The 22,383-nt window shown below is 38.3% G+C and overlaps 2 protein-coding genes across 3 annotated transcripts in view; one reads left to right on the top strand and one right to left on the bottom strand.

The window, feature by feature from the left end:
• AGPAT4 (1-acylglycerol-3-phosphate O-acyltransferase 4) overlaps positions 1-22,383 on the bottom strand; it is a 1,410,257-nt gene that overhangs the window by 851,156 nt on the left and 536,718 nt on the right. The gene's annotated exons all lie outside the window — the stretch shown is intronic.
• On the top strand, positions 11,704-12,861 carry LOC132436798 (protein SET-like). The gene is given in 1 exon segment (XM_060029675.1): positions 11,704-12,861. A coding segment is annotated over 1 exon segment (882 nt). The 3' UTR covers positions 12,586-12,861.

Raw genomic sequence — 22,383 nt, 5'->3', positions numbered from 1 at the left:
TAAGTTCAGAAATAGAGGATATTTTAAAAATTACCTGATGGACGATGACAGTGAAAAGGACCCATCGCAGCTATAACTCAAGTATGGGTAAATCTGTAATGTACAAATTTATCCTTAGGAGAAACTGTCAAAATGTTTTTAATGTGAATTTAAAATATTTGAGTTTGGGGGCTCTTCTGTTTCTGCTATTTTTCACTCCTGATTTATATGCTGTCCCAAGAGTTTGAGAGCGTAAATTAGTTCCTGAGGGCAAAATCTCCATGGCTCCCCACACCAAGGCCTTGTTATTATAGGCCTGCTCTAGAGCACGGAGCCCCCTAGCAGTATCCGTTTCAGGTGAAAAGAACATCAAGCTGTTATTCTGAAAAAAGACACACTCCAGAAGAAATGCAGCCCAGCAGGGATTTTGCAAAAGATCTGCACCGGGGAAAAATAAATCCAGCACAATCATATTTGGGTCCTGCCTTTACAAAGGCTCATTAACATGTCATTCAAATGATGTAAAGAAAGACTGAACTGAGTTAGAGCTTTGCCTGCCAGCCTTTGTCAAGGTAAAATGCCCTGTTGTCTAGATACCAGGAATGGAGGAAATGTTCAAGCAGCTCTGGTTTGCTCATGCTTGATACAGACTGGAAATAGTGAACTATTTACCTATTTTAAGGAAACTGTCCAGTTTCGTTTATTCTTTTTTCCCACATCAGATGGAGTAAGTCAAACAATTACAGAGCTTTAATTCATGGTGGTTGAATCTATAAAAACACTCAAATGTCACCTGAGACTGAGGACTATATAATATAATCGAGTTTCTAATAAAAGTAAAAGAAACTGGCAAAGCTTATAGAAGCCACTAGTGAAGATCTGTGTGAAGCAAACGAGAGAGCAGAGGAGATTCTAAGGTTAGAATAGAGAGAGAAAGGAAGAAAAGCAGAGATGGCTGGAATATTGGAGAGCACTGGGGCTTAGAAGATTCAGTAGGTGACCTGAACCTTCTACTGTCTCTTCACTAATCTTCAGGAAACACACGCCGTTCACACTCAGAGCTGAATCTGAGGGTATTTTGGCAGCACAGGTGGGCAACCCGGTTGGCCCAGAGTTTGTCTCAAGCTTGGTTGCCATCAGACAAACAGGTGCCCAGCACTTCATTCCTCTTTTCCCAAGGGCAACTTCTTCTAAAATGAAATTTCATGCTCAAACTTCAGAAACATATGATTTAAACATATGCCAGTCTCTTTCTCCATATTTGCAGCTTCTCAATCCTCCACCTCCCAGGCCCTTTCTTAGAATAGCTTCTTGTGGAAGCTATAAGGTTCAGGCGAAAAGTGATTTTCCCCTCCTTTTATCTAGTCCATAGAAGCCTTTCACAAGAAAACTGAGCAGCCACAAGAAAAGAGAATTAACGACATTTTAGAACGTGATATTTTAATGCCTGAGACTATTTTCAGAATGACAGAGGAATTTTCCTTTTGGAAACACACAGTCTTACAAAAAAAAAAAAAAAAAAAATTCACCATGGACCATAACCAATGGACACAGGCTTCTGTCTTATCCCACTTTAAGAAAAGAGAGAGAGAGAATGAAAAAAGTTATGAAGATAAAAGTATCTTCAAATGACATAATGTGTTTAATTTGAAAGCAATTTTTTCCTCACATAGAGCAAGAATCTATTTCTATAAGATGAAAAGTGTATGAGACATAATAAACACTGCCTATGCTTAGATACATGATAATTAATTTACATTGATTAGTTTACTAAGATAAAAAGTTCTGGGCTTCCCTGGTGGCGCAGTGGTTGAGAGTCCGCCTGCCGATGCAGGGGACGCGGGTTCGTGCCCCGGTCCGGGAGGATCCCACATGCCGCGGAGCGGCTGGGCCCGTGAGCCATGGCCGCTGACCCTGCGCGTCCTGAGCCTGTGCTCTGCAACGGGAGAGGCCACAACAGTGAGAGGCCCGTGTACCGCTAAAAAAAAAAAAAAAAAAGTTCTTCTGTGGAACATTATTAAGCAGAAAAAATCAGATAATTGTAATGCTTTAGGTATCCCTAGGTTTAATACGCTGGGGATCCATTACAACTAAGGGATTTTGTATAATGAGGGTTTCTCAGGAGCTCCTAGGGACAAGAGCACTTTTTCCCAAGGTATAATTAGTGGCTGCTAGATGGTAGGACTGGAGAGGTTCTGAGAAAAGCTCTTCCTTGACTGACCTGCACCAAGTGACTCATGCCAGGGAACTACATATTATCCTTCCAAAAGCAAACACCACTCAGGGAGCTTTTTGTGGTCTTGTTGTGACTGACTCACAGAGTTAGCCAATCTCCCAGGATGTGTGTCACCTCAGTTCTCCAAATTCTCCCTAATTCTCCTTCAGTTTGCCTCGTGCTTCTAGACTCAGCTGAATCACAGTGTTCTCCATAACACCCTTCTTGACTAGTCTACAATAATCTCCCTAACAAGGCAGCATCATAATTTAGCTTTTAATTTTTCCCCCATCACTCCTAGACTAGTCAGCCCCATCACCTTAACCAAGCTCATTGAAATTAGGTGAAAACTGATGTAAATGATCAAATAATCAGGCGCAGCAGTTTATAGTTCTTTCACATACATATTGGAGAATATGTATACATATAAATACACAATATGTATTTCTTGGTAATAATTGGAGAATATGTATACATATAAAATACACAATATGTATTTCTTGGTAATAAGTGACCCTTTTGGGAGGAATGAAGACTCAGTACTTAAGGGAATATGAGGTGAAGACACTGAAAGAATAAGCAGGTAATGCTGAGGACAGTCATGACTCTACATTATTGTCCAGGACAGTGTAGTTTTATACTGCAATTTGCAACTTATTCATGGATTATGAAATCTATAAATGAATAGGAATCAACACTTTAAAAATGAAATAGAGCTTTTAGAATGCTAACACGATTGCAGATGTCCAAGACTGGAAAATAGTGTAAAGCACATTCTAAATTTATTTGACCATGAAACCCTTTAGAGAGGGCACACTGAGGAGCTGGTACTCTTCCCATCAGAGTCTGGAAAATGCTGGTTATAGGCCAACGCCTCTGAAGACACATCTGTCTCCTCTGTGTATTCTGATTTCTACCTACCCTGCACTGTGACTCATTCAACATAACAGGGATACCCTAAGTAAGCAACAAAAAAAGCTGAGAAGAACTGGGAGGAAAAAAAGTAAGAAAATGCTTGAAAATTTTGTTTCACTTTTATAAGGAATAAAAAATTAATTTCAATTCAGCCCCCAAATCTTGCAATATAGGTTTCTGAGAGGACTGCTTTTTAAGTGGTACCTTACAAAAAATGTTAATATATTAAGAAAATACTTAAAGTCCTTAACTCTAGTGACACTAGAACTAGAGTAAAAGGACTGAAATAAGATGGAGTATGTTTTTAGGAGAGGGCACTGGACAAGTCCTATTTGTTGTCCTGAACACCTGTTATTTTTGTTGAACTGCTTTGTCTATCTCCTCACTGTTATTAACTTTTGATGCGTCTAAAAAATTGTTATATAAAACAGAAGAGAAAAACAATTGGTTATTTATGCATCAGAACTGACCAAAGTAGTAAAAACTAATTGAAGTAACCTGTTTTATTTTCCTTATAAACTCATAGCCTCTTTCTTAATAGGGCACAATGATTTTTATTTTTTTATATATTTATGGAAACTTGACATATAGACATTTTTTCTTCCTTTGGCAAATACTCTTTCATGATTACGTAAGAGTACAGCCTATTTCACACAGTAAGATATTAAAATGAAGGATGCTAATTCTAGATTTCAGATGATGAAGTCTTCTTCAAAATCCTTTATGGACTTTTCAGTAAATCATTAACAAAATGACTTAGTTGTTTGCACAGAAAAATTACTTTCCGTCAGGGAGATGAATAAAACGTAGCATTTATCTCCTGGCACAGGCTTACTATTCTTTAACACTGTCTTCTTCATCTACACAGTTCTTAGTCATCAAACGTCTGATATTTTGGCATCACTACTTTAATTACAAAAAAACAATCAAGTGAAAATTAATTTAAATAGTCAAGTAAGTCAGCGGAAAATCAATCCTGATTCTGCTCATACAGATCTGTTCCATGAAAATTCCTATCTACTCTCATCAGAGAATTTGGGATTGTATTTGAATTTTCTTTTTAAGAAGCTCTGTTTGCCTGCCGGGAGTATAGACAGAACTAATACTGAATTTCAACTTGAAAGGCACCAGGTAGAATCTCATAAGTTTCATGGATGAAATCTTCTAACGTTCAAGGTAAAGTCTATCAAGCAGAAAAGAACAGAACTGAACGATCTCAAAGGACTGAAACACTGACTGCAATCTCAATTATTGGGAAAACTTCCCTTCATCCATCCTAAGAAGCCATTTTCAAAGCTCATCACACGAGCCACATTCTGTAAATCTTCAGACCTGGCTAAGTCCTCAGCAACAAAAGAAAAAAGAACCAAAGGAAATACAAATTCAATTAAAGAAGGAACTAAAACCAAAAGGTGTTAAGTGACAATAAAACAGTTTTCAATAGTATGTATAGAAGAATGTATGAAGTCTACAGTATGTAAGGGGCTGAAGGAAACCAGGACCCTTCATTGATTCTTTGATTTGATTTATCTACGATAAATAAAAGTGGGGAGAGGACTGGCCAGGAAGAGTAAGATGAGTCACAAATATGCTCCTTCCCCTAGATCTTTTTCCTTCGTTAAGCTCAATATTTTGAATATTTACATCCTTATATTGATTGGCAAATATAGTAAAACAGAACTATTTGATGGAATTACATCCAATCATCCAAAAGTAAGATTACTCAAGATAGGCGGAGAATTTTCCCTCCCTTTCTCCACAGGTGGTACAGAGCTGGACGTCAGGAATGTGTGCTTTGTAAAGTCTCCAGACCATGTGGCCCTATTTGGAAACTTGCTTGCCTAATCATTCCATCCCTTTCATGCTCGGGTTGTCTCTAGTACTTCCTGGTTGTGAATAACATTTTGTGAAAATCTCTATGCATTAATCTTTGATGCCATTTCGAATTATTTCTTCATGGTAGAACTGAAAAGGATTAAATTATTGAGTTAGCAATCAGGAATCATTTTAAACCTCACGATACATTTTAATCTGGCTGATTTAAAACATCTACTACCAACTCATTTGGGGGCTGTATTTTTGCTTCCCCATCCTAGGTCCCCTTTCTGCTCTCCTTTTAATTCTATTATCTCTTGACTTTTTCTCCCAAACCTCTGTCCCACACACATTTGCAAACAATGCACCATCTCCAAGAGCGCCTCCGTGAATCCCGAAAAAATCGTGGAGCTTCAGACTTTATGCTAGTTGTTGGTTTTGTTTGGTTTTTACGGAGTACCCTTATACCTTGCTCCTCTCTCTCCTAATTTAACTCTCCTACTTCCTCCTACAGGAATGATCTACTTCCTCATCAAGGTTAGTAATGCATTCTGGTCATGCCTCATATGTGGCAAGTAGATCTCATGCTCTCTAGAAGTGCTTTACCAAACAGCTGTTCCTGCTAGAAGGTGGACTCTAAGGGCACAGAGAAAAACACGATTGATCTCTGTATCATAAGAATATACCAAATGGCTTGGCACATAAGAGGTACTCCATAAATGCTTAGGAAATTTAATTAGTACAGAGGAAATTCAAAAGACATCCCAAAGGCCTAGATTATGCTCTTTCAGGATAATTTGTAATTTGATAATGTAAAAATGCACTATTACACAGAAAGTAGATTAAATTAATTTCAAAATGTTCTACAACAGTTTTACCAGATATTTCTGAGACCATAATGCAAAACTGGTTAGATGTCTTGAATCAAGAAACAATCAAAAAGTTACGGCTTTTCATTCCCTCAAATTGTAGCCTTATTCAATTTCTTACTTTTGCTATCATGTATATTGTGGACTTGAGGTTTTAGTGGTCTCTGTATTTTATCAAAAGCTTGCATTTTATAAGGAGAATTTGTATTAATTTCTTAATGTAATATGTGATTTAATATTAAACTCTTCCATGATATTTTTCCTTGCGATTCCCTGCTAGAAGTCTATTGATTTTGATCATCTATTAGAAGCCAACTCATGGACCAGAATATAATTGTCAGAATGTAACAGATTTTTCTAATAATTTCTATTTAGTTGATTAAACCTAGGTAATATAATACAAGGTTCTGCTAAATAACTAAAATTTTAAAAAGGAATACCATTAGGAAGGTTTTTTCTGGATTACAGATGTGATCTATCATATAGTTTAAAATAATAAACTCAGAGGGAGGGGATATGGGGATCTATGTATACATAGAGCTGATTCACTTTGTTATACAGCAGAAACTAACACAACATTGTAAAGCAATTATACTCCAATAAAGATGATAAAAATTAATTAATTTAAATCAGTTTTCTGTCTCAATGGTTGGTCTCTACTTTCTCCTCAGGAAATAGTACATGCTGCACCTCTGTTTCCCATCACAGTGATTCTGAATATTGAAAATATGCTGCTCTTACCTTTCTAACCTCATTAAAACAGGATTCTTATCTTGTGCAAGTGTAAAAGGCCAAAGTTTTAAGTGAGCAAAGTCATTGTGATTGCATAAAAGCAGAAAAGAACACAAATACCTGTTCTACTTATCACAATTATTTAACTATAAATGAATCATGAAGCGTTTACTGCTTGCTCACTTTCGGCACTGTTCTGGGTCTACAAGAAGAAAAGAACATCTACATTTCAGAAGCTTACCACCTACTTGAGCAAGAGAAGTGTCCCACTGAAAAGCAATGTATGAAACTTGAGGTTATATGTCTGGATAAAATTTGAACTTGCTTCGAGCCTGCCCTCTCATGCATATTAATTCATGTGGATATTATATACAATCCAAAATTATGGTTAATGTGTATTATTTGATGTAGAGAAGGAACTAAAATATTCTGCAACCATTTTACACATGGTGACATTTTAAATCTTATGGACCATCTAGGAGAATTTTTTAAAATGTCTTCTTTAGGCACCTCTTCTTGCAAACATTCCCCTTAGAATTTGGTTGCCCATCCCCTCTTTTCTGACTTGACTTCCTTGACTTGCACATGACCATCTCTCTTCTGCCCCCTTCTTGTGCGACTCAGTTCCTAAAAACACGATTCCTGGTCCCTGTTACCTGTTGCTGGGACTACTATAGTCTTCCCACTAGTCCCACATTAGCAGTCTCCTCTGTCTCCTCCTCTCTGCAGTCCATATTCCAGTCCCAAGCTAGTGTGTTCCTGCGAGAGCACAGTGGCTTCACACCATTCCTTTGTTCATGAATGGTCATTAGCTCTCCTCTAATAACCAGATTAAGGTCAGTTTCCATGCTGGCATTCAGGGCCATCCACAGTAACTCTAACTCTAACCCTAACCCTAGCCCTAACCCTAGACCACCTACCTGTGCATTTGTACCTCCTATTACTCTCCCATACTCATCCTTAGAGGCTCTGCATTTAAAAACATCAGATGATTTGCTATCTCAATGCCTTTGCCTTGCACATCTCTAGCCATTAAATTCTACTTATCTTCTGAGTCCATCTTAAATACTCCCTTTTATTTAGTAATCACCTATGAGCATTACATCCATGCTCATATGTGAGCACTCCTTTTCTAAAATACAATAGTACTTAATGCTTACCTTATGGAAGTGGCCATAGTTTTCTTTACGTTACCCTTATTTATGCACTGCTCCCAATCACTAGATTTTCAAATACCATGAAGACAGGTACTTGGTACTACTTACATTCTTATTCTCTAGTGCACTCAGCAGAGTAATTTGCACATAGTAGGAATAAGATTAATATTTACTGGATTGACATTTTAATCAAGCTTATATATTCTCTCTAAAAATATAATCTAGGAAATGTATTTAATCTAGGAAACTAACTGTTAATCATTAGTGACAAAATAGAATCTTAAGGATGGCTTAATGGCAATATAAATAGGTCACTTTATGGGGTAAATGGATGTTGTAGGGATAAGGAAGGTTCTAGACTTAATATTCAGGTTCCAGTGAGAGAGATGAATGGTTTCCTAAGACCCATGAATATCTGCATGTCTTGTTTTCCCCATGACATTATTTTGCAACTGAATATATCAATATGAGGTCGTACATTCCACAAAATGTAGTGAGGACACCTTCAGGATTTGGATCTTCCAGAGGAATCACATTGCACTCATTTGGCATCATCTCTGCCAGTGACTAGAATTCCTGCTGTCTGCAGTTTTGCTGTGATTATTTATACTTTTATGGGCTTACTAACAAGAATCACAAGGCATAATAGAATGATCAGTTAGATTTTCCCAAAGTAACTTGTTATTTAGAAGAAAAATGTCTCCAGGAAAGTATCTTTATTTATCCTGGAACAATTCACCATAAGAGATATCCCCAAATGCCCCTAAAAGTTCCCAAATTGGGACAATTGTTATTTGTTTATCCAGTTTACTGAGAACTATTTGAAGCATCTGACCATGCTGGAACTTAAGGAACTATCCCTTAAGATGGTACTTTCTGTCGAGCAGAGGTAACAAAAGGACCAAGCTAAGGAAGAGCTCTCCCAAGAATGAGTGTCAGAATCCCTCCAGTAGAGAGGACAGGGTGGCTCTTGACCCACCCAATTCAACTTTGAAGGAGGATACATTACTCCAGCATTAGCTCTTTTCCCAGGTTCCAAGGAGGAGACTGTATGAGAGAAGTCTGGCTAGGTTCAAGTACCTCACTACTAAAGCTCACAGGTTTATCCACGGAGTCTGCCACGTCTGACCATGTGAGCACACAAGGTCTCCTTACAGAATGGGTGAGAGCACAATCCTCTGCAGAGTGTGATGGGGACACTGGACCAGGACGCTTGGTATACAACAGCAAATAGGCCCTGGGGAGGCAGTGTGCACCATCTACGAATGCTTGCCTAACACAGGCAGAATATTATCCTCTCAAAGGCAATCAACAAGCTTTGATTAAGTAGAGATAAAATTGTATTTAAACCATAATGGAAAAGAATATAAATATGTATTCATATAATATTATATGTATATATAAAGAATGTATATGTTTGTATAACTGAGTTGCTTTGCTGTACAGAAGAATACAACATTGTAAATCAACTATACTTCAATTTAAAAAATTCACTAAATCAACCATTATAACTGAAACATAATTTGTAATATATTATCTCCATGAGACACTTCTTCCTTGTATGCAAACATAAAACTTGTTAACATACAAAACAAACAAATACACAAATGATTCTCCCTAAATCTTAGCAACTTACATTAAAGAAAGTTCCTCATATGACTACAGTTCCTCGGGAATATTATTATTCATTTATGTTCCATCATTTCATAGAGTGAATACCGACTTAAAATTTCTCAAAGTGCCAGGCCTGTCTGTACTTTGAAGACAATTATGTCAATGTCTCTAACTTCCTGTGTATGTCATACTCTTTTCCATATGGAAGAGGCTATCAATTTTATGTCTGCGTGAAGGAGAGGAATCACAGGACATTTCACCTGTTAAATCACATCTATTTTAAGGAAAGAAATATGATAAATACATTTTCTCTATAAAGAATGCTGTCTACCATTATTTCTCATTAATCAAATGTGATGTGTAACTTGTTAAAAAGCCCTATAGCATTTTCCTAACAATTATAGCTCCTAATCTGTATAACATACTGCTTCATTTTAAGCCAAAGGGACATTCTGGAAATCCATAAATACTACAGGGTATAAAGAGGGAAAAAATATAACTTGTACTATAACTTTTAGCCAGAGAAAACAGAAACAGAGGAAAGAGAAAAACAGGTAATGCTTTCCACATCTGAGTGATAAAACGTCTGCACAGAATTCCTACTGACTATATGGGAACAGTCAGGAAATCATTCTTTTAAAAATGAGTTTTAAGCAGAACAGTAATGTAGAAAAGCATCATAACACATTGCACCGCCTGGAGCAGCCCCACAGCGTGGCATGATGCCTTTAGAAAGCAGAGTTCGGTCCAATAGTGCTGTCTAGGGGAGAATGTGAGTGAAAGAGAGGGAGTGCTGTGCACATTTGTATCCACTCTACAACAGTCTACCATTGCCCCTGGTGCCCGGCATCTGCTCTGCACCCACAAATTTGGAATGAGGCTTCACGTGCCTGCCCTATGCAGCTACAAGCTTTGCATCCCAATTAAACCAACCCCACTGGCCTGGAAGAATAGCCCTGCTCAGTGACTGACAAACATTTAAGAATGTACGCATGTGAAACTAAGATGAAAATGAAAGAGACATTATTTATGTGAAAGGGCATTTAAAGATGAATAAGTTATGTGAGGTTGAGAAAGTATGCCCATTTAGAAATGGATGAGATTGTTGCTGAAGTATGGAAGACTAGTTGTGGAAATGCTAGGGCAAATCAAGTAGACATGTAACAGTTGTTATTTTACAATGGTCATAGAAAACTTGCTAATTAGTATTTATCAAAAGAAGTTTTCGAGTGGACAATCTTTTTTTTTTTTTTTTGCGGTATGGGGGCCTCTCACTGTTGTGGCCTCTCCTGTTGCGGAGCCCAGGCTCCGGACGTGCAGGCTCAGCGGCCATGGCTCACGGGCCCAGCCGCTCCACGGCATGTGGGATCTTCCCGGACCGGGGCACGAACCCGTGTCCCCTGCATCAGCAGGCGGACTCCCAAACACTGCGCCACCAGGGAAGCCCTGTACTTTTTATATGTAGAGTGTGAATGCTATGCATGGGAACGCCCTAATTATTTGGTACTCTGGAATTTTGTTATACAACAAAAGAAATCTTAAAAAGTGACATCATTTGGAATTCAGAAATTGTATTTACACTGAAATGTTTATTACAGTGAAATACAGCAGAAAGGCTTGTAAGTTATAGAACAACATTAGAAGCTTATGTGTCGTCTGAAGTTTTCCACCAAGTTTATGAAGACGGTGGAGGGATATTTCTACCACAAAAAAGTAACATTAATTTTTACAAATAATATTAGAAACTAAGTATTTTCTATGCAATATACTCCTATGCTGGGAATTCCAGATCTTTATGTCAAAGGTCCTGGAAAATCTATTGAGGGTATCATGTCAAAACTCAAAGTTGTCAAGTATTACTAATGATACCTCTACTGTGTCCTTATACAGAAATGGTGTTAGTTTGAATCTAGAGCCCAGAAATAGACCTAAACATACATGGGTATTTGATTTTGATGAACAAAGTCAACCAAGGGGAAAGGAATGAGTGCATATCCATATAGGTATGCATACCTAACACCGTAGTAAAATTAACATGAGCTGGATCCTAAATATAAATGGAAAAGCCACAACTATAAAACGTCTACGAGAAAACATAGGAGAATATTTTATGACTTGAGATTATGCAAAGGTTTCTTTGACAGACTCTAGCAATAACTATAAAAGAGTAATAAATTTAAAATGTCTCTTCAGCAAAAGATGATATACAGAAAATGAATTAACAACCTACAGACTGTCAGAAAATAGTCATAAAACATATATCTAACAAAGTACTGGCATCTAATATATATACGAAAGATTCTGGAAAGATATACCAAACAATCCAATTAAAAAATGAGCGGAAGAGTTCTCAGAGCTCCTGGTATGAGCTTCTTCCCTTGGGTGAATTCTTGGCTTTTCTCCCAGCATGGCCCCCGAACACCAGTCTTCACTTCCACCCCAAGCAAAGAACCCGAAGAAACCGAGAAGGACTCCTGCCTGCAGGCCAGAGGAAACGTCTGCTTCTCCGAACTTGCCGAAGGAAGAAAAAGAACAGCAAGAAGCAATTGAACACATTGATGACGTACAAAATGAAATAGACAGACTTAACGAACAAGCCAGTGAGGAGATTTTGAAAGTAGAACAGAAATATAACAAACTCCGCCAACCATTTTTTCAGAAGAGGTCGGAATTGTTCACCAAAACCCCACATTTTTGGGTAACAACATTTGTTAACCATCCACAAGTGTCTGCACTGCTTGAGGAGGAGGACGAAGAGGCGCTGCATTATATGACAAGAGTCGAAGTGACAGAATTTGAAGATATTAAATCAGGTTACAGAATAGATGTTTATTTTGATGAAAACCCTTACTCTGAAAATAAAGTTCTCTCCAAAGAATTTCATCTGAATGAGAGTGGTGATCCATCTTCAAAGTCCACTGAAATCAAATGGAAATCCGGAAAGGATGTGACAAAACGTTCAAGTCAAACTCAGAATAAAGCCAGCAGGAAGAGACAGCATGAGGACCCAGAAAGCTTCTTCACCTGCTTTACTGGTCATTCTGATGCAGGTGCAGATGAGTTAGGAGAGGTCATCAAAGATGATATTTGGCCAAATCCATAACAGTACTACTTGGTTCTGGACACGGATGATGAGGAAAGGGAAGGAGAAGAAGATGATGATGATGATGATGAAGAGGAAGAAGGATTGGAAGATATTGATGAAGAAGGGGATGAGGCTGAAGGTGAAGAAGATGAAGATGATGATGAGGGGGAGGGAGGAGAGGAAGATGAAGGAGAAGATGACTAATGGAACACTGATGGATTCCCACCTTCCTCTGTTAATTTTCTCCAGTCCCTGGGAGCAAGTTGCAGTCTTTTTTTTTTTTTTTCCTCCTCCTCCTCTTGTGCTCAGTTGCCCTGTTTTTGAGGTCTCTTTTCTCCTTTATACCATGGCTCACAACTTATTTTGGGGGGAAATACCTTGAGCAGAATTCAGTGGGAAAAGAATCTCTACCCCTTTCTGTTCCAAATTCATTTTTATCCCTTCCTGTCTCAACAAAAACTTTATGGAATCAACACCACCATGCTCTGTGGGAAAAAAGAAAAACCTTCTGCTCCCTTAGCTCTGCTGGAAGCTGGAGGGTGCTAGGTCCCTGTGTAGTAGTGCATAGAATTCTAGTTTTTCTCCTCCTTTCTCTGTATACTGGGCTCAGAGATTACACTGTGTCTCTATGTGAATATGGACAGTTAGCATTTACCAACATGCATCTGTCTACTTTCTCTTGTTTAAAAAAAGAAAAAAAAAAACTTAAAAAAATGGGATTATAGAAGGTCAGCAAAGGGTGGGTTTGAGATGTTTGGGTGGGTTAAGTGGGCATTTCGACAACATGGCTTCTCCTTTGGCATGTTTAATTGTGATGTTTAACGGACATCCTTGCAGTTTAAGATGACACTTTTAAAATAAAAGTCTCCTAATGAAAAAAAAAAAAAAATGAGCGGAAGACCGAAATAGACATTTCACCAAGGAAGACATACAGATGGACAAGAGGCACATGAAAAGACACTCAACATCACTAATTATTAGAGAAATGCAAATCAAAGCTACAATGAGGTTTCACCTCATGCCGGTCAGAATGGCCATTATCAAAACATCTAGAAACAATAAATGCTGGAAAGGGTGTGGTGAAAAGGGAACCCTCCTGCACTGTTGGTGGGAATGTAAATTGATACAGCTACTATGGAAAGCAGTATGGAGGTTCCTTAAAAACCTAAAAATAGAACTACCATATGACCCAGCAATCCCACTACTGGGCATATACCCTGAGAAAATCATAATTCAAAAAGAGACATGTACCACAAATGTTAATTGCAGCACTATTTACAATAGCCAGGACATGGAAGCAACCTAAGTGTCCATTGACAGATAAATGGATAAAGAAGATGTGGCACATATATACAATGGAATATTACTCAGCCATAAAAAGAAATGAAATTGAGTTATTTATAGTGAGGTGGATGGACCTAGAGTCTGTCATACAGAGTGAAGTAAGTCAGAAAGAGAAAAACAAATACTGTATGCTAATGCATATACATGGAATCTAAAAAAAAAAAAAAAATGGTACTGATGAACCTAGTTGCAGGGCAGGAATACAGATGTAGACATAGAGAATGGACTTGAGGACATGGGGTGGGAGGGGGAAGCTGGGGCGAAGTGAGAGTAGCATTGACATATATACTATACCGAATGTAAAATAGTTAGCTAGTGGGAAACAGCAGCATAGCAAAGGGAGATCAGCTTGGTGCCTTGCGATGACTTAGAGGGGTGGGATAGGGGGGATGGGAGGGAGGCTCAAGAGGGAGGGGATATGGGGACATAGGTCTGCATATGGCTGATTCACTTTGGTGTACAACAGAAACTAACACAGTGTTGTGAAGCAATTATATTCCAATAAAGATCTATTAAAAAATATATATATATACTTAAAAAAAGCAAATGATACACAAGTATTGAACTCTACATAGTGGTGTTCATTATGTAGCAATGTATTTAGAGATGACATGTAATCATGTCTCTAATTTACTTTAAAATGCCTCAAAACCAAGACAGATTGGTAAGTGACTAGAGATAGATAGATGGATATTTAGGTAACAAAGAAAGTACAATAAAATATTAATTGCAGAATCTAGGTCCTGTGTATATGAATGTTCACTGTACAATTCTTTCAACTTTTCTGTATATTTGAAAATTTTCAAAATATAATTTTGAAAAAAAATCCACACGTCCAGGAACCGCTGATCTACAGTACCAGGACTCAGTCATTATTCTCTGATAAATGACTTTCCCCCAGAAAGGAAATGCTTGTTCTCTTCCCTCTGGATCCCTCCACTGCACAGCTTCTCACACTCTCGTCCATTTCATCTCCAACCTTACTTCCTTGTTTCACAAGGAAAAGAAGCAGGCTTATTTTTCTGAAAGCAGATTAGGCTAAGGGGCACATTACACTTTACGGCAGCGATGCTAGTAATTTTCACTTCAAAGGACTGTTATTTGGATCCTGTTTGTTCAGTTTCCCAGTTTATCTCATAGCCTTGCCATTCTATTCAATTTGACTGAAATTAATACTGCTTTAGTTGGTCCTGCTTCACCATACCAAAATAAGACAGAATGGAACTAACAACAGACATTTTTATTCTACACAAAAATGTCTGATCACTTTAACATTATTATTTTAGGTACACTTAACCCTTAAAACCAAGTATCAGGTTTAGACTTGCAGATTTGATTCATGAAAGCCCTCAAATAGAGCTCAGACTGGACATGCAGGGACTGACCCTGATTTTCACTCTCCTTGGATCATTTTAATATTTTTTTAAATAAAAGAAAACAAATGACCAGCTTTACATCACTGTTATTTGCATCAGTGAATATCTACAACTGTTTCTCTTCTTAGAAATCCATTAAAATGCGCCATTTCTGATGTCGATCTTGCCCTCTGTAATGTACTCCTACTGGAACAGGAACAACGTCAACATCAACAATGTAAGCCATTTCTAACTTAACTAGTCTAGAGTTCGTAAGAAATAGTCAGCTTTCACTGGAACCAGACGCAGAACAAATCTGTGTGTGGAAAAGTAGGTGTTAAAGTCTGCTTTGTCTTCAAAAGATTGGTTTTATATGATTTTAGTATGTAGTTTTGGTATGATTTAGTCTCGTATGATTTTAGCTAATAAAAATGTATGCTTCTTTCTGGAGCTGCACACATTTAGAAACTAGCTGGTTCGTTTCATTTGATATATACTTCACTGTGAATGACTGAGTAAATGAGGTCTTAAGACTTAGGGACTCAAATCTTTGCATATATGCAGAAGACTGAGTACTGTTAAATGCTGCTCAGGATGGCAAAGACTGAGGTTTAGTTGCATTGACAGCAAGTAAAATCTAGATCTTCAGAGAACTAAAGTCTATGTTTCAATAGGTTTAACAACTTCAGTTGAAAGCACATTTTAAAAATTGATACTCATAAGAAGCTCAGCAAAAAAGAAGCTATTTATAAATCAAGCCTCTGAAACAAGAATACAGAAACCCCCAAAATGTCTTATATAATTATTCATTTTTTTAAAAAGGTGATTATGACAACATGCAGACACGAATAAGAAAAATACACTGAAGGGAAAAAATGCAATAACCCCAAAGAAACCTAAATATATTTTACGGAAAAGACTGTGCATAAAGACGAACAAGAGAAGTAATTAGCTTGTCTATCTGGGAGAAGAAAAAGGTTATTGTAGCTTTCTATGCATGGGAAGCTAGACCAAGTGTGAAGGGAGAACCTCACAGTGTGAATAGCTAAATATAACCTAGAAATCCCATCTCCTGGTACACTGCAGAGTTCCTTAAAAAAGGCTTCCGAATGTAAAGAGAGAGAGAGAGGGAAAAAAAAAAGAGGTTTAAGGATTATGAAACAGGGGAAGAAAGCCAAGTGGGACACCATGATGACTGAGGTGATGATTCTCTCCATAACAAGGAAGTGTGGCTGAGAGCCTAAGTGAGTTCCTTCTTAGTGTTTACAGAGGGAGATTAATTGTTCCCTAATCTGAACTCTACAATGTGCAGGTTGGAAATGCTTCTTCATGGAGTGTTCAATACCAAGGCCTCCCAACTAGACCAATGACTATGCTAAATGTCTAGCCATCTTTTAGGGCAAAAAGGCAATCATCCAATTGGGGAGTTATTGACCAAATGTACAACCCTCTCAATACAACTAGCCACTGTGTGAAAGAATGGGTTGGTACACATATTATTCTTAGGTATTAAAATGTTCTATAGGAAGACCAGGGTATTACAGTACAGTGCATCACTTTCAATAGTTTTGCCAAATATTTGGTGAAGAATAATCAACTGGGGCAACACATGGTTTTTCAAAGAAAGGCAAAACCCTCCAACAAGAAGTGTATTTCCTCATGAGTTAATAGTGCTCTTCAACCATTTAATAAAATATTTATTGAGTACCTTGCATTGTTGTCAGTGTCAAGGTACAAGGGAAACAGCTGTAAATAGGAGACACACTCTGCTCTAGTAGGAGGAAACAGATCATCTCAACAAATTAACAAGACAATTTCAGCTAATCATAAATGATACCAAACTATAAAATATAAATAAGTGTCAAGAAGTAATTGAAGGAGATACTTTAAAACAGGTGACCAAAAACACTTCTCTGAGAAAGTGATATTGAAGTTGGTCACAGAGTGATGAAGTGGTGCTGCCCATTCCAAGGTCTGAGGGAAGGCATTTCAGGCAGGGTAGCTCATGCAGAGACCCCCGAGGAGGGAATGAGCTTCTGAGTTGGAAGAACAGAAGGAAGGACAGTTGCGGTTGGAACACAGCAAGCAAAGGAATGCTTGGTTATAAGATTTATTCATTCACATCTATTTCTAGCACTTACCAAGGGCCATAGTGTGTTCCAGATACCGAAGGTACGGAAGTGAACAACACTGACCAAATCCTTTCCCACATGAAGCTGAGCTTCCAGTGGAGTCTCTGGTGGGATCAGAGAAGAGGACAAGGCTAGATCATAGGGGTTGGGGCTTCTGTGCCACAATACGAGTTTGAATATTTTGCCAAGTGACTGTGACAAACCCTTTTCTACCCCATGCCATATCCCCTTAGCACACATGATTCTACCACAGCTCTCAGGGACAAATGAAGGCAAGCTGTGAAAGTGAAAGGGTCTACTTGACAACATTAAAAAAGCTCATGTCTGGGGCCAAAAGGTCCACTTTGCGGGAAGCCAGGCCCTGGGATTAATTAAAAGTGTTGCTGATTACATAGGAACCTCTACTCTGGAGGAGTTGGTAACCCGTCTTTAGCAGAATTGCTCATACTACAGATAAGAATTTGCTTTTCTTGACATCAATGCCTCTGCCAGCTCCACTATTCAAGCACTCTCAGAATGCCTGCTTTACCAAAACGAGATCACATATGCCATTGCATGGAATCGAAGAACTCTTTTAATGGTGAAGGAAATGGAACAGTGGGAAGTAGGATGAAAGATTTCATTGATTCAATTCTATGCTGTATCACATGAAAGCAGCCAACCGAATAGGATGTTGGAAGGGTCTATCTAATACTTAGTTAAGGGACAGGTTGGGTATTCCTAAGATACTGTATATTCATTGAACCAGTGACTGATACATGATGTTGTGTCACCAAAAACTAGAATAAAAAGGTCTGGGCAACAAGAGGTCAAAATGAAATTGTCCCCTCTCACCATGATTCCTAGTGACTGACTTAACAGAATTTATGCTTCTCATCCACTCGAGTCTTGGCACTGCTTATGAGAGGTCCTGGTTCCTGAGCTAGGATAGAGTAAGGACTCAACTGATCCTGAAGTTATGATAACTACCTGGTCATTTAGAGCTCTGCCTGCAGCAGGAAAAGAAATGAGTCACTATACTGGGAGAAATGATCAGCCCTGAGAATCATGAGAACCTAGGATTGCTACTACATAATGGCGTCATGACAGAGTATATCTGGAACCTGGGGATTCATTGGGCATCTGTGGATGATTATATATGGTAGTAACAGTAAATACTCAACTGAAGGCTACCATAGTCTGTCAAGGGCTTGGACACTCAGGAATGGAGGCCTGAGTCATGCACCAAGTGAGAAAGCTTCCAGCTAAAGTGTTGGCTGAGGTTGAAGGAAATCTAGAATGGGGATGTTGAAGATTATTGATGAATATGAATTATGGCCTTAGTCCAGGTACAACAGTGGGGACTTCCACGCCTCCTATCTTAAATCTATTTTTAGGGATTGCAACAGGCTACTCCCTTGAAAACAATCAGTGACAAAGTGAACTTAATGTGGAGCCCAGGAGAACTGAGCAGTATAAGGGGTGGACTTCAGTAGATGCTCTTTTGTGCCCCATGCCATATCCCCATGGTCCAATTTATTTCAGTTTAGCTTGGTACACAGCTTTTGGCACACTCCCAGTATCCTATCTCAAGAGCCCCAGGGAATCTCAGAGCTTCCATGCTTCAGGGCTTTCTCTGAAGCCACAGCCTGGCTGGAAGCATAGCCCCAAGAAGCCAAAAGCAATCTTTAACCAACAGAGTGTAGGGATTGGTAGATAAATGCTCCAGCTTCCCATCTTTTGGAGGGACAATTCTGCAGGCATTTTCCATGGTTTCTCAGATTCCTGTTGAGATTGTGCCCCAACTGTCCAGTGCACTACAAGCTCAACTACCCACTCTGTACTGGCTTTCCTTCCTTCCATGTCTCACTTTCCCAGCTCCTCACTGTGATTCCCAGCATCACCTCCTGAATGAACCATTGGGACAGTACATTTCAGGCTCTGTTTTTAGAAAAATCAAACAAAGATAGTGTCTTAGGGGCTAGCATGCATACTGTTGACTTAAATATATATATATATATATATACACACACACACACACACACACACACACACACACACACACACACACACACACAATGTGAGAGCTGTGAGTTAAGTTTTATTTGGGGCAAAATAAGGACTGCAGCCCAGGAGACAGTGTTTCAGATAACTCTGAGAAACTGCTCCTAGGAGGCGAGGGGAGGGGCCACGTTACATAGAAGTTTTGCAACAAAGGACAAGTAATCGGAACTTCAAAAGATTACTGTTAATTAAAGAAAACCAGACATCTCAAGTTAAGGAATTTAGCACTTTTCTATCTATGGTAAGATGCAAGAGTCTTGGCTCACTGAAATCATTCCTTTGAATATGCACCTCAGCCATCTAGGGCCCGTATCTTGAAACATCCTGAGTTTCCTCAGGGCTCATCGCAGGGAGTGGCTGCAGTCTGATGGCTGCTAGATGGCAGGCATCCTTTTCAGTCCTGAGTTTCCTGGGCTCACATTGGAGGGGCTGCAATCATTGATGACTGTGACATCCTTTGTTTATTGATATGGCAGGAAATATTTCATTTCTCAATACATTAAACTGTATCAAGAATGAGGAACCAAGCTGATGAGGTGGCCTACAGTGACATGTTAGGAGATTAAAGAAAATGTATGGCTAAGTTCTAGCATTGTTAAATGCAAGGTGCAGAATTTTGAGGATTAAAAGACGAAAATAAAAACTGCATATGTAAAACGAAGAGTCCAAAAGATCTGCTGTGAGGAAGGTAAGGGAATCTGAAAGTTCCCACAGAATATTCTCTGAAGAAACAGTCCCCCATCAATGAGCAACTTCAATCAAAGCAGCCATCAAAACTATAGGAAACAGTCAGAAGTGCTTTGGATATACAACTAAAAAAATTAACCTACTCCTACATGATACATTGGAGTGTTGACATTTGCAAAGCTTTTGTCAGCTGTCACGCAAATGGACACTGGAGCTGGAACTAGAGCCTGGAGTTGACTCTTGGCCCAACAGGTACTTTCTGTGTGACCCTGGATGACCACTCTGTGCCTGGGTCTCTTTCATCTGTAAAAAACAGACTATTGAAAGAGCACCTTCATCGGAGTAAATGCTATTTCAATTTTGGCTATTGTTTTTATTATTGCTTGGCAAATACCAAGGAATATCGAATGGAACTAGTGACTGATTAGAAATTGAAACTGCAGGAAAATTAGAGATCTGGCAAGTTGACAGGTACTGTATGAACTGAGAGAAAAAAATAATTTTCAGAAAATAATCAGCATCTTGAACAAAGTGAACTTTGACTTATTTCCCAATTCTGAAATAGAAAGCTAAGAGGGCATTTTATTTTTCCAAAACAAGTAAAATTAGGATAACTAAGATTAAGCATTTCATATAATAGTGAGAAATGTATGAAATCCATTTCTCCAAAGAGGTGGCAGGGACTTAACCAGCGTTTGTAAAATTCTGGGAAAGTAAGTCATGGAATACACTAAAGGGATGAGATCTACCAAGACTGAGCTTGGTAAAGGGTCTTAATGAGGCAAGTCACCAACAATGGTCCTTGTTGATTCTGCTCGTTGTCTTATTTAATTTTTCACGATCGTGCCATGAATAACTTCCTGAGATACAGAATGTATTTAAAGAAAGAGCATTAATAATAGTTTTTCATCTCAGATAGAAGGATCATTAAATAAAAAATGCATACTTTCACCAATTCAACAGACATTTGTTGAGATGTAATCAAAAATGAAAGGATGTCTTTGAAGACAAAATTGCTCAAAGGTTAGGGGTAATCTGCTCTTGCTATTAGTAAAATTCAAGGGCCATTATAGGGAGAAGTAAAATTATAATATCAATCAGAAAATAAAATTTCTGATATTTTCAAAGGAACCAACAGAATAAAGAATAAAGTTGCATATCCTTTTCTTTCTCCAAAATCTTTATTCAACAGAAATTATAATAATAGGCTTCAAAGTAGAATCTAGGAGACACATTGTTACATTACTCTTGTTTCATTTATCAGTATCGTGATGCTATCAAGAAAGAAAATTGAAATAACCAGTGACGTTTACCAAACAGTATGCTCGTTCCTGTCATCTCTATCAAATAATATCAAGGAATGATATAACTGCATCAGCTTTAATGGTCATATCTGTGAAGCTAAAGACAGTGTATAAACGGTTGACTTGTGGACAAAGAGAAAACATGAAATATCAAAATAGCTTTCTGGCTGGGTGTGATGCTCCAACTGGCAAGTTTCCTCATGGACTGGCCTTCTTCAATCAGCACCATATCCTACAGGTATTATCCTTGCTTCTTGTAATGCTTATGTCACCTTTATAGTTGAAAGCACATGAAAAGATCTCATCCATGTGTCCCTCAAGAACCTGGAAGCACTGACCAGTCTGAGCATCCAGATTCTAGTTGTTTTGTCAGAGCTGCCAGTGAGAAGACGGTTCCCTTGGGGGTTGAAAGAAATCTTTGAAATTTCACCTTCATGGCCTTCCAATTCGGTAATGCATTTTCTTGTGGCTGCACTGAAAACTCTTGCTGTTCCTGCTAGTGTTGGAACACTAACTCCTGCAGAGGCAGGGGGGCGGCTGTGGCTCACTGCCGGGACAAGGACATACGCACATCTTTATAAGACAAATTTCTTCCTCTCCCTATTTCTTCAAGTATGCTGACTTCAAAAATGGCTGCAAAAACTATTGACCCTTTCTATCAGCAAGTAACAATGCTTTATCATAGGTACAAGCTTAGAAAATGACTAGGTACAATTAAAGTTGAGTATTCCTACAAAATCCAAGACAGTGTATTGCTTTTTTTTTTTAAAGTTTTTTCTGCCTAGTGTTCCATCACTAATAATAGAAGAACTAAATTTGGAGTTCACATTGGCTACTTGAAAATTTACTTGTAATCTTGCATTATGTATAGAACTTGCCCATGGTTTAAAAATAAAAGGGGAATAGGACATTTGCAAGGTAAACTCATCCATTTCATCCATTATTCTAATCTGTTTTACAAAAAAGATCAAAGCACAATTTGGAGAACAAAATAAGTGACAGAAAAATTGCAGAAGTATGTCAATAACAGTGATGTTTCAGAGATCCAGGAGACTAGCAACTAATACGAACATTATCCTTCATCTCTCTAGATATTACATTATCACTATTCATGTTATTATAGATGATATGTATTTC

The sequence above is a fragment of the Delphinus delphis genome, chromosome 14 (assembly GCF_949987515.2).
Source record: "Delphinus delphis chromosome 14, mDelDel1.2, whole genome shotgun sequence".
Lineage (NCBI taxonomy): Eukaryota > Metazoa > Chordata > Mammalia > Artiodactyla > Delphinidae > Delphinus > Delphinus delphis.
This window is presented reverse-complemented; position numbering and strand designations above follow the sequence as displayed.